The sequence below is a fragment of the Andrographis paniculata genome, unplaced genomic scaffold (assembly GCF_009805555.1).
Source record: "Andrographis paniculata isolate CXL003 unplaced genomic scaffold, ASM980555v1 Contig77END, whole genome shotgun sequence".
NCBI classification, from domain to species: domain Eukaryota; kingdom Viridiplantae; phylum Streptophyta; class Magnoliopsida; order Lamiales; family Acanthaceae; genus Andrographis; species Andrographis paniculata.
In genome coordinates this window covers 6,372-19,660 of record NW_026137614.1, presented here as the reverse complement: position 1 = coordinate 19,660, position 13,289 = coordinate 6,372, and the positions used below count along the sequence as shown (strand labels likewise).

At 29.7% G+C, this 13,289-nt stretch overlaps 1 protein-coding gene across 1 annotated transcript; it reads left to right on the top strand.

The window, feature by feature from the left end:
• Positions 1-403: 403 nt before the first annotated feature.
• LOC127239338 (uncharacterized) lies at positions 404-1,710 on the top strand (the record flags this gene model as incomplete). Its single annotated transcript, XM_051257433.1, has 3 exons — positions 404-547; positions 1,240-1,355; positions 1,509-1,710. Coding segments are annotated over exons 1-3 (462 nt in total), but the record flags the coding sequence as incomplete, so codon positions are not given.
• Between the last annotated feature and the right edge of the window lie 11,579 nt (positions 1,711-13,289).

Here is a 13,289-nt window from a genome sequence, read left to right as displayed (position 1 = left end):
ATTTGATTTACGATATATACCAATTAAAACTGTCGAAGTGTAGGTCGTTGCTAATTTTTTGGCAGATCATCTGAGTTCGATATCCGAGCAAGCGGCTGGTCGTATGGAGGCTGTTATTCGACTGACGCCATGGATCTTGAAGTTTGATAGTTCCAGCACGCAGACCAACGCTGGAGCTGGGGTCTTTATTAAGAGCCCATGGGGAAGAAAGTGGACCGTTGCCAAACCGTTGGCATCTAGATTTATTAATAATCAAGCAGAGTATGAAGCCTTATTAGTTGGACTGAGGATCCTCCACAAAAAAAGGTGCTAAGGCGATAAGAGTTCAAGGTGATTCACAACTGATTCTAAAGCAAATTGCTGGTGAGTTTCAATGCAAAGATGAAAAATTGAGAAACTTCGAATGGACGCAGCTACGGTGTTGCAAAATTTTAACGACGCAATTGTGGAATTCATACCTCGAGCTGAAAACGGAGTAGCTAATGATTTAGCTCAAGAAGCCTCTGGGTATAGCCCGTCCGCTGGAGTAAAGTTCAAGTCAGCGCGAGTATGTCTGTGCCCGGTGGAAGTAGAGGATTCGTGTATAGAACTAAGAAAGTATTTGTAACAACCAACGGGTGATACTCCTGAAACGTTACGGAAGCAGGCCCTGAAATATACTTTGATTGATGGAGATCTTTTCCGCAGAGCCACCGATGGAATTTTAATGAAATGCGTAGATACTCAAGAAGCCATAAAGGTGATGGGTGAAGTGTATGAAGGGGTTTGCGGAGCACACAAATCCGGATTAGTCATGAGATGGACGATATGACAGTATGGGTATTTTTGGCCATCAATGACAGAGTACTGCATCAAGTATGCTCAAGGATGTGAAGCGTGTCAGTGACATGGTCCTTTGATCAAAATTCTAGCGGAAGAAATGCATGCGGTCGTCTAACCATGGCCATTCCGGGGATGGGCGATGGATATTATCAGAAAGATCTATCTGGCATCCTCCATACGACACTCGTTCATATTAGTGGCCACAGATTATTTCAAAAAGTGGATTGAAGCTGTACCATTGGCCAACGTGACATATCAAGAAGTGGTTATGTTCGTCAAGGAACACATTATTCACTGGTATGGAATTCTGAAAACGATTACCGCCGATCAAGGTACTGTTCTTACAGTGATAGAGTGGCTGCCTTTGCCGCATAATACGGGTTTACTCTTTTGCATTCATCCCCGTATTATGCGCAGGTAAACGGGCAGGCCGAAACAGCCAATAAAGTCATAATTGGAGTAATAAAAAAGGCTATGGAAGACAACCCGAGAAGATGGCACGAAGTGTTGGGGGAGACTTTATGGGCCTGCAGGCAATACCGAAGTAAAGCCACTGGTTGCACCCCATTCTAGCTGATCTATGGGCAAGAAGCGATATTTCCATTGGAAATCACGGTGCCATCTTTACGAGTCTTGAAGCAAAATTTGCTGAATCCCGAGCAATATGACACAGCTATGTTATAAAGGTTGGATGACGTACATGAAGATCGGATGATGGCCTTGGAGAATATTCGAGTGAATAAAGTGAAAGTGGCACGAGCTTATAACAAAAAAGTACACCGGCAAACATTCCACGAAGGAGATTTGGTGTGGAAAGCAGTGTTACCCGAAGGTTTCAAAGATAACACATTTGGGAAGTGGTCTCCTACATGGGAAGATCCGTATCAAGTAAAGTGTTGCCTAACGTGTGTGTATATAGATTGATGACTATTGATGGGAGAGAACATAGAAATGTTATTAATGTTAGGCACCTTAAGGGGTATATGTCGCCATTTGAGTTTTGATAAATGAATGAAGTGATAAGTAAAAAGAGGTCTTTTCCAGACAACTAAATACGAAACAAAATGAAAGCAGGTCTTTTCCAGACCACTAACAAAATGGAAGCAGGTTGTGGAGCCGTTTTTAGAAAGAAGACAGGTTGTGGAGTTATTTTCATGAAGCAAGTAGGCTGTGGAGCTGCTTCAGACAGAAAAGCAGACGAAGGAGTCCTTTCCAAGAGGAAAGTAGATGGAGAAGCCTCTTCCAAAAAGGAAACAAATGGACGAGACTCCGGAAGATTTCAAAGCTCCACATGAAGAAGAAAATTCCAAAAAAGGGTAAAGCTCTATACGTTTCGCATTATATCCCTTTTTTGAGGAGGGCAATTGTTGGACCCCAAGTCCAAATGACTCAAAGCTGAAGGCAACAACTTTCATCAAGTTGCAGTGTTTCCATAGAACAAGATGGTGTAGCTTCCACAGGCCTTTAGACAACAAACTCCATCGACCCTGCGTTAGTAACTTCGTAACATCAATGAAAGACTCCGGCACCTACATGTTCTATATGAAAAGCTCTATGGGTCAAACCAAAAGAAAAAAGAATGAGGATTCCATGTAACTCGAGGTTGTTGGGGACATATCCCCGTAGACCGGCTAGGAGTATGATGGAAGCAAGTCAAGGTAAGCTGCAGGTCTGATCCAGAGGCAATGGAAGAATTTCAAAGCGAATGGAACTCGATCCAAAAACAATGGAAGATGTTCAAAACGAATGGAACCCGGTCCAGAGGCAATGAAAGCGGTTGGGAGCTGATGGAATGAGGTTACGAGGCGGTTGAGAGTGGTGGAGGAATAATTGGAACTACTCATTTTAGTGGAAGAGGCGGTTATTCTATCTTAGTATTAAAATCAGGAAAAAACACATCACATACGCACAAGAAGATCAACTCGTAATTTTTCTCTATTTTCTTTTCATGTTCTAGTTTCGTTTTATGCACTTTAGTTTGAATTAAATATTTTTATGCTTCTTGCAATTTATTTTACTTGCTTTCTGTAAATTATCTTCGTTTAGTTCGATTAATCACGTGAAATTCTACTACCCGACGACAGATTAACTCTTTGGAGTATTTTCGGAACCCGCACCAACGGAATCGACGAACTATTTTAGAAATCTTCAAATTTCAAGTTCGAACAATAATAATATTTTTTTTCTTTAAAAGCATCATATCAAACTATTATTTTTAAAAAAATACAAATATAGAATAAAAAAAAAACGTCCGAACCAAACACATAATAATATTATATATAAATAGATTGTTGTTTTTGACAACAAAACAAATTATAATGATCGTAACAAATATGGCGATCTTTATTAACTAGTAAGAATTTAATATTTGATATAAGTACCTACAATTCAAATAATATTAAATTAATTATTTTGATAAAAATAAAATTTATAAGATTATCAATATGACTTTTAGCGATTCTTATGACAATGGACAATACAAATAATTATTTATAAGTTATATTTTATAAAAAGTCATAATTATAACATTAATATCAATATTTTGGTTGAATTAATTTTGCAATATTTTTTAGCATTTTTGTTATATTATTCCATTATCTCTAATAAAAATATTGTATTTTTCCGATTAAAAAATGTATCAAACCATTATTTAAACATAAAAAAAACATAAAATAATATTAAAATATTATACTATGATATATATTAAAATAAAAATAGTGTGTTTGTTTGTGAGAGAATTTGAATTAGTATTTTTTTCATCTTAGGTATGAAAAATTGTATAGAAAATATAAAAATAGTGAATGTGTATTTTTTTTGAAAAACTGTGTATTTTTTCTTGTTACAATAACACATATTTCTTTTCTTTTTTTTTTTTTTTATGATTTCACATATTTCTTTATATCAATTCAAACTTAAAATTTTATAAATTATATAAGAAATTACTTGCAAATTTCAAAGGTTTATTATAAATATAATTTATAAGCTAACATTTTAATTAATTATTACTCACGCACTCCCAGCATTTTAGTCCCGATACTGTAGATAAAAAATTATACAACAAATAAGAAAAACACTGCAATTAGAACTATAGAGTATAAAGTAAGTATAATCTATAGCATGACTATATAATAAAAACGAAAAACCTTGAAAAAATAAAATAGCTAAATGTACTAATTTCGAACACTCTACAACAAATACGAAAAGCACTGCAATTAGAACTATAGAGCACAAAATAAGTATAATCTATAACATACTATATAATATAAACGAAAAACATTGAAAAAACAAAAGCGCTAAATGTACTAATTTCGAACATACTACAACAAATATGAAAAGCACTGCAATTAGAACTATAGAGGACAAAGTAACTATAATCTATAACATGCTATATAATATAAAGGAAAAATAATTAAAAAATAAAAGCGCTAAATATACTAATTTCGAACACTCTACAACAAATACGAAAAGCACTGCAATTAGAACTATACAACATAAAGTAAGTATAATCTATAACATGCTATATAATATAAACGAAAAACATTGAAAAAATAAAACCGCTAAATGTACTAATTTGGAACACTCTACAACAAATACAAAAAGCACTGCAATTATAACTATATAGCACAAAGTAAGTATAATCTATAATATACTATATAATAACATAGAGGAAACACATTGAAAAAAAAAGCCCTAAATTTACTAATTTCGAATAGTCTACAACAAATACAGAAAGCGCTGCAATTAGAACTATAGAGCACAAAGTAAGTATAATCTATAACATGCTATATAATATAAACGAAAAACATTGAAAAAACAAAAGCGCTAAATGTACTAATTTCGAATACTATACAACAAATACGAAAAGCCCTGCAATTAGAACTATAGAGGACAAAGTAAGTATAATCTATAACATCCTATATAATATAAAGGAAAAACATTGAAAAAACAAAAGCGCTAAATATACTAATTTCGAACACTCTACAACAAATACAAAAGCACTGCAATTAGAACTATAGAGCACAAAGTAAGTATAATCTATAACATACTATATAATAATATAAAGGAAAAACATTCAAAAATGAAAAGCGCTAAATTTACTAATTTCGAACACTCTACAACAAATACAGAAAGCACTGCAATTAGAACTATAGAGCACAAAGTAAGTATAATCTATAACATGCAATATAATATAAACGAAAAACATTGAAGAAATAAAAACGCTAAATGTACTAATTTCGAACACTCTACAACAAATACGAAAAGCACTGCAATTAGAACTGTAGAGCACAAAGGAACTATAATCTATAACATGCTATATAATATAAACGAAAAACATTGAAAAAGTAAAAGCGCTAAATGTACTAATTTCGAACACTCTACAACAAATACGAAAAGCACTGCAATTAGAACTATAGAGAGCACAAAGTAAGTATAATCTATAACATTCTATATAATATAAACGAAAAACATTGAAAAACCAAAAGCGCTAAATGTACTAATTTCGAACATGCTACAACAAATATTAAAAGCACTGCAATTAGAACTGTAGAGCACAAAGTAAGTATAATCTATAACATACTATATAATAATATAAAGGAAAAACATTGAAATTAGAAAAGTGCTAAATATACAAATTTCAAACACTCTACAACAAATACGAAAAGCCCTGCAATTAGAACTATATAGGACAAAGTGAGTATAATCTATAACATGCTATATAATGTAAAGGAAAAACATTGAAAAAACAAAAGCGCTAAATGTACTAATTCCAAACACTAAAAAACAAATATAGAAAGCACTACAATTATAACTATAAAGCACAAAGTAAGTATAATCTATAACATTCTATATAATATAAACGAAAAATATTGAAAAAACAAAAGCGCTAAATGTACTAATTTCGAACACGCTACAACAAATACGAAAAGCACTGCAATTAGAACAATAGAGGACAAAGTAAGTATAATCTATAATATCTTATATAATATAAAGGAAAAAATTGAAAAAACAAAAGCGCTAAATTTACTAATTTCGAACACTCAACAACAAATACCGAAAGCACTGGAATTAGAACTATAGAGCACAAAGTAAGTATAATCTATAACATGCAATATAATATAAACGAAAAACATTGAAAAAATAAAAGCGCTAAATGTACTAATTTCGAACGCTCTACAACAAATACGAAAAGCACTGCAATTAGAACTGTAGAGCACAAAGGAACTATAATCTATAACATGCTATATAAAATAAACGAAAAACTTTGAAAAAAAAAAACGCTAAATTTACTAATTTCGAACACTCTACAATAAATACGAAAAACACTGCAATTAGAACTATAGAACACAAAGTAACTATAATCTATAACATGCTATATAAGATAAACGAAAAACATTGAGAAAGTAAAAGCGCTAAATGTACTAATTTCGAAGACTCTACAAGAAATACGAAAAGCACTGCATTTATAACTAAAGAGAGCACAAAGTAAGTATAATCTATACAATGCTATATAATATAAAGGAAAAACATTGAAAAAACAAAAGTGATAAATGTACTAATTTCGAAAACTAAAAAACAAATACAGAAAGCACTGCAATTAGAACTATAGAGCACAAAGTAAGTATAATCTATAACATTCTATATAATATAAACGAAAAACATTGAAAAAACAAGAGCGCTAAATGTACTAATTTCGAACACGCTACAACAAATACGAAAACCACTGCAATTAGAACTATAGAGGACAAAGTAAGTATAATCTATAACATGCTATATAATATAAAGGAAAAACATTGAAAAAACAAAAGCGCTAAATATACTAATTTCGAACACTCTACAACAAATACGAAAAGCACTGCAATTAGAACTATAGAGTACAAAGTAAGTATAATCTATAACATGCTATATAATATAAAGGAAAAACATTGAAAAAACAAAAGCGCTAAATGTACTAATTTCGAACACTGTACAACAAATACCAAAAGCACAGCAATTAGAACTGTAGAGCACAAAGTAACTATAATCTATAACATGCTATATAATATAAACGAAAAACATTGAAAAAAAAAGGGCCAAATGTACTAATTTCGAACACTGTACAACAAATACGAAAAGCACTGCAATTAGAACTATAGAGAGCACAAACTAAGTATAATCTATAACATGCTATATAATATAAAGGAAAAACAATTAAAAAGCAAAAGCGCAAAATATACAAATTTCAAACACTCTACAACAAATACGAAAAGCACTGCATTTAGAACTATAGAGAGCACAAAGTAAGTATAATCTATACAATGCTATATAATATAAAGGAAAAACATTGAAAAAACAAAAGTGCTAAATGTACTAATTTCGAACACTCAAAAACAAATACAGAAAGCACTTCAATTAGAACTATAGAGCACAAAGTAAGTATAATCTATAACATTCTATATAATATAAACGAAAAACATTGAAAAAACAAAAGCGCTAAATGTACTAATTTCGAACACGCTACAACAACTACGAAAAGCACTGCAATTAGAAATAGAGAGCACAAAGTAAGTATAATCTATAACATGCTATATATATAAAGGAAAAACATTGAAAAAACAGAAGCGCTAAATATACTAATTTCGAACACTCTACAACAAATACGAAAAGCACTGCAATTAGAACTATAGAGCACAAAATAAGTATAATCTATAACATGCTATATAATATAAACGAAAAACATTGAAAAAACAAAAGCGCTAAATGTACTAATTTCGAACATACTACAACAAATATGAAAAGCACTGCAATTAGAACTATAGAGGACAAAGTAACTATAATCTATAACATGCTATATAATATAAAGGAAAAATAATTAAAAAATAAAAGCGCTAAATATACTAATTTCGAACACTCTACAACAAATACGAAAAGCACTGCAATTAGAACTATACAACATAAAGTAAGTATAATCTATAACATGCTATATAATATAACGAAAAACATTGAAAAAATAAAACCGCTAAATGTACTAATTTGGAACACTCTACAACAAATACAAAAAGCACTGCAATTATAACTATATAGCACAAAGTAAGTATAATCTATAATATACTATATAATAACATAGAGGAAACACATTGAAAAAAAAAGCCCTAAATTACTAATTTCGAATAGTCTACAACAAATACAGAAAGCGCTGCAATTAGAACTATAGAGCACAAAGTAAGTATAATCTATAACATGCTATATAATATAAACGAAAAACATTGAAAAAACAAAAGCGCTAAATGTACTAATTTCGAATACTATACAACAAATACGAAAAGCCCTGCAATTAGAACTATAGAGGACAAAGTAAGTATAATCTATAACATGCTATATAATATAAAGGAAAAACATTGAAAAAACAAAAGCGCTAAATATACTAATTTCGAACACTCTACAACAAATACAAAAGCACTGCAATTAGAACTATAGAGCACAAAGTAAGTATAATCTATAACATACTATATAATATATAAAGGAAAAACATTCAAAAATGAAAAGCGCTAAATTTACTAATTTCGAACACTCTACAACAAATACGAAAGCACTGCAATTAGAACTATAGAGCACAAAGTAAGTATAATCTATAACATGCAATATAATATAAACGAAAAACATTGAAGAAACAAAAACGCTAAATGTACTAATTTCGAACACTCTACAACAAATACGAAAAGCACTGCAATTAGAACTATAGAGCACAAAGGAACTATAATCTATAACATGCTATATAATATAAACGAAAAACATTGAAAAACAAAAGCGCTAAATGTACTAATTTCGAACACTCTACAACAAATACGAAAAGCACTGCAATTAGAACTATATAGAGCACAAAGTAAGTATAATCTATAACATTCTATATAATATAAACGAAAAACATTGAAAAAACAAAAGCGCTAAATGTACTAATTTCGAACATCTACAACAAATATTAAAAGCACTGCAATTAGAACTGTAGAGCACAAAGTAAGTATAATCTATAACATACTATATAATAATATAAAGGAAAAACATTGAAAAGAAAAGTGCTAAATATACAAATTTCAAACACTCTACAACAAATACGAAAAGCCCTGCAATTAGAACTATATAGGACAAGTGAGTATAATCTATAACATGCTATATAATATAAAGGAAAAACATTGAAAAAACAAAAGCGCTAAATGTACTAATTTCGAACACTAAACAACAAATACGAGAAAGCACTGCAATTAACTATAGAGCACAAAGTAAGTATAATCTATAACATTCTATAATATATAAACGAAAAAACATTGAAAAACAAAAGCGCTAAATGTACTAATTTCGAACACTCTACAACAAATACGAAAAGCACTGCAATTAGAACATAGAGCACAAAGTAAGTATAATCTATAACATCTATATAATATAAAGGAAAAAAAATTGAAAAAAACAAAGCGCTAATTACTAATTTCGAACACTCTACAACAAATACGAAAGCACTGCAATTAGAACTATAGAGCACAAAGTAAGTATAATCTATAACATGCTATATAATATAAACGGAAAAACATTGAAAAAACAAAAGCGCTAAATACTAATTTCGAACTCTACACAACAAATACGAAAAAGCACTGCAATTAGAATATAGAGCACAAGTAAGTATAATCTATAACATGCTATATAAAATAAAGGAAAAACATTGAAAAAAAAAACGCTAAATATACTAATTTCGAACACTCTACAACAAATACGAAAAGCACTGCATATAGAACTATAGAGCACAAAGTAAGTATAATCTATAACATGCTATATAATATAAAGGAAAAACATTGAAAAAAAAAAGCGCTAAATGTACTAATTTCGAACACTCTACAACAAATACGAAAAGCACTGCAATTAGAACTAAAGAGAGCACAAAGTAAGTATAATCTATAACATGCTATATATATAAAGGAAAAACATTGAAAAAACAAAAGCGCTAAATGTACTAATTTCGAAAACTAACAACAAATACGAAAAGCACTGCAATTAGAACTATAGAGCACAAAGTAAGTATAATCTATAACATGCTATATAATATAAACGAAAAACATTGAAAAAACAAAAGCGCTAAATGTACTAATTTCGAACACTCTACAACAAATACGAAAAGCACTGCAATTAGAACTATAGAGCACAAAGTAAGTATAATCTATAACATGCTATATAATATAAAGGAAAAACATTGAAAAAACAAAAGCGCTAATATACTAATTTCGAACACTCTACAACAAATACGAAAAGCACTGCAATTAGAACTATAGAGCACAAAGTAAGTATAATCTATAACATGCTATATAATATAAAGGAAAAACATTGAAAAAACAAAAGCGCTAAATGTACTAATTTCGAACACTACAACAAATACGAAAAGCACTGCAATTAGAACTATAGAGCACAAAGTAAGTATAATCTATAACATGCTATATAATATACGAAAAACATTGAAAAAAAAAGCGCTAAAGTACTAATTTCGAACACTCTACAACAAATACGAAAAGCACTGCAATTAGAACTATAGAGCACAAAGTAAGTATAATCTATAACATGCTATATAATATAAAGGAAAAACATTGAAAAAACAAAAGCGCTAAATATACTAATTTCGAACACTCTACAACAAATACGAAAAGCACTGCAATTAGAACTATAGAGAGCACAAAGTAAGTATAATCTATACATGCTATATAATATAAAGGAAAAACATTGAAAAAACAAAGCGCTAAATGTACTAATTTCGAACACTAAAACAAATACGAAAGCACTTCAATTAGAACTATAGAGCACAAAGTAAGTATAATCTATAACATGCTATATAATATAAAGGAAAAACATTGAAAAAACAAAAGCGCTAAATGTACTAATTTCGAACACTCTACAACAATACGAAAAGCACTGCAATTAGAAAAATATAGAGCACAAAGTAAGTATAATCTATAACATGCTATATAATATAAAGGAAAAACATTGAAAAAACAAAAGCGCTAAATATACTAATTTCGAACACTCTACAACAAATACAAAAAGCACTGCAATTAGAACTATAGAGCACAAAGTAAGTATAATCTATAACACTATATAATATAAAGGAAAAACATTGAAAAACAAAAGCGCTAAATGTACTAATTTCGAACACTCTACAACAAATACGAAAAGCACTGCAATTAGAACTATAGAGCACAAAGTAAGTATAATCTATAACATGCTATATAATATAAGGAAAAACATTGAAAAAACAAAAGCGCTAAATATACTAATTTCGAACACTCTACAACAAATACGAAAAGCACTGCAATTAGAACTATATAGAGAGCACAAGTAAGTATAATCTATAACATGCTATATAATATAAAGGAAAAACATTGAAAAAAAACAAAGCGCTAAATGTACTAATTTCGAACACTCTACAACAAATACGAAAAGCACTGCAATTAGAACTATAGAGCACAAAGTAAGTATAATCTATAACATGCTATATAATATAAACGAAAAACATTGAAAAAACAAAAGCGCTAAATGTACTAATTTCGAACACTCTACAACAAATACGAAAAGCACTGCAATTAGAACTATAGAGCACAAAGTAAGTATAATCTATAACATGCTATATAATATAAAGGAAAAACATTGAAAAAACAAAAGCGCTAAATATACTAATTTCGAACACTCTACAACAAATACGAAAAGCACTGCAATTAGAACTATAGAGCACAAAGTAAGTATAATCTATAACATGCTATAATATATAAGGAAAAACATTGAAAAACAAAAGCGCTAAAAATTACTATTTCGAACACTCTACAACAAATACGAAAAGCACTGCAATTAGAACTATAGAGCACAAAGTAAGTATAATCTATAACATGCTATATAATATAAACAAAAAACATTGAAAAAAACAAAAGCGCTAAATGTACTAATTTCGAACACTCTACAACAAATACGAAAAGCACTGCAATTAGAACTATAGAGCACAAAGTAAGTATAATCTATAACATGCTATATAATATAAAGGAAAAACATTGAAAAAAACAAAGCGCTAAATGTACTAATTTCGAACACTCTACAACAAATACGAAAAGCACTGCAATTAGAACTATAGAGCACAAAGTAAGTATAATCTAAACATGCTATATAATATAAAGGAAAAACATTGAAAAAACAAAAGCGCTAAATATACTAATTTCGAACACTCTACAACAAATACGAAAAGCACTGCAATTAGAACTATAGAGCACAAAGTAAGTATAATCTATAACATGCTATATAATATAAAGGAAAAACATTGAAAAAACAAAAGCGCTAAATGTACTAATTTCGAACACTCTACAACAATACGAAAAGCACTGCAATTAGAACTATAGAGCACAAAGTAAGTATAATCTATAACATGCTATATAATATAAAGGAAAAACATTGAAAAAAAAAAAGCGCTAAAATATAATTTCGAACACTCTACAACAAATACGAAAAGCACTGCAATTAGAACTATAGAGCACAAAGTAAGTATAATCTATAACATGCTATATAATATAAAGGAAAAACATTGAAAAAAAAAGCGCTAAATATACTAATTTCGAACACTCTACAACAAATACGAAAAGCACTGCAATTAGAACTATAGAGCACAAAGTAAGTATAATCTATAACATGCTATATAATATAAAGGAAAAACATTGAAAAACAAAAGCGCTAAATATACTAATTTCGAACACTCTACAACAAATACGAAAAGCACTGCAATTAGAACTATAGAGCACAAAGTAAGTATATCTATACATGCTATATAATATAAAGGAAAACATTGAAAAAACAAAAGCGCTAAATGTACTAATTTCGAACACTACAACAAATACGAAAAGCACTGCAATTAGAACTATAGAGCACAAAGTAAGTATAATCTATAACATGCTATATAATATAAAGGAAAACATTGAAAAAACAAAAGCGCTAAATGTACTAATTTCGAACACTCTACAACAAATACGAAAAAGCACTGCAATTAGAACTATAGAGCACAAAGTAAGTATAATCTATAACATGCTATATATATAAAGGAAAACATTGAAAAAACAAAAGCGCTAAATATACTAATTTCGAACACTCTACAACAAATACGAAAAGCACTGCAATTAGAACTATAGAGCACAAAGTAAGTATAATCTATAACATGCTATATAATATAAAGGAAAAACATTGAAAAAACAAAAGCGCTAAATGTACTAATTTCGAACACTCTACAACAAATACGAAAAGCAGCAATTAGAACTATAGAGCACAAAGTAAGTAAATATAACATGCTATATAATATAAAGGAAAAACATTGAAAAAAAAAAGCGTATAAATGTACTAATTTCGAACACTCTACAACAAATACGAAAAGCACTGCAATTAGAACTATAGAGAGCACAAGTAAGTATAATCTATAACATGCTATA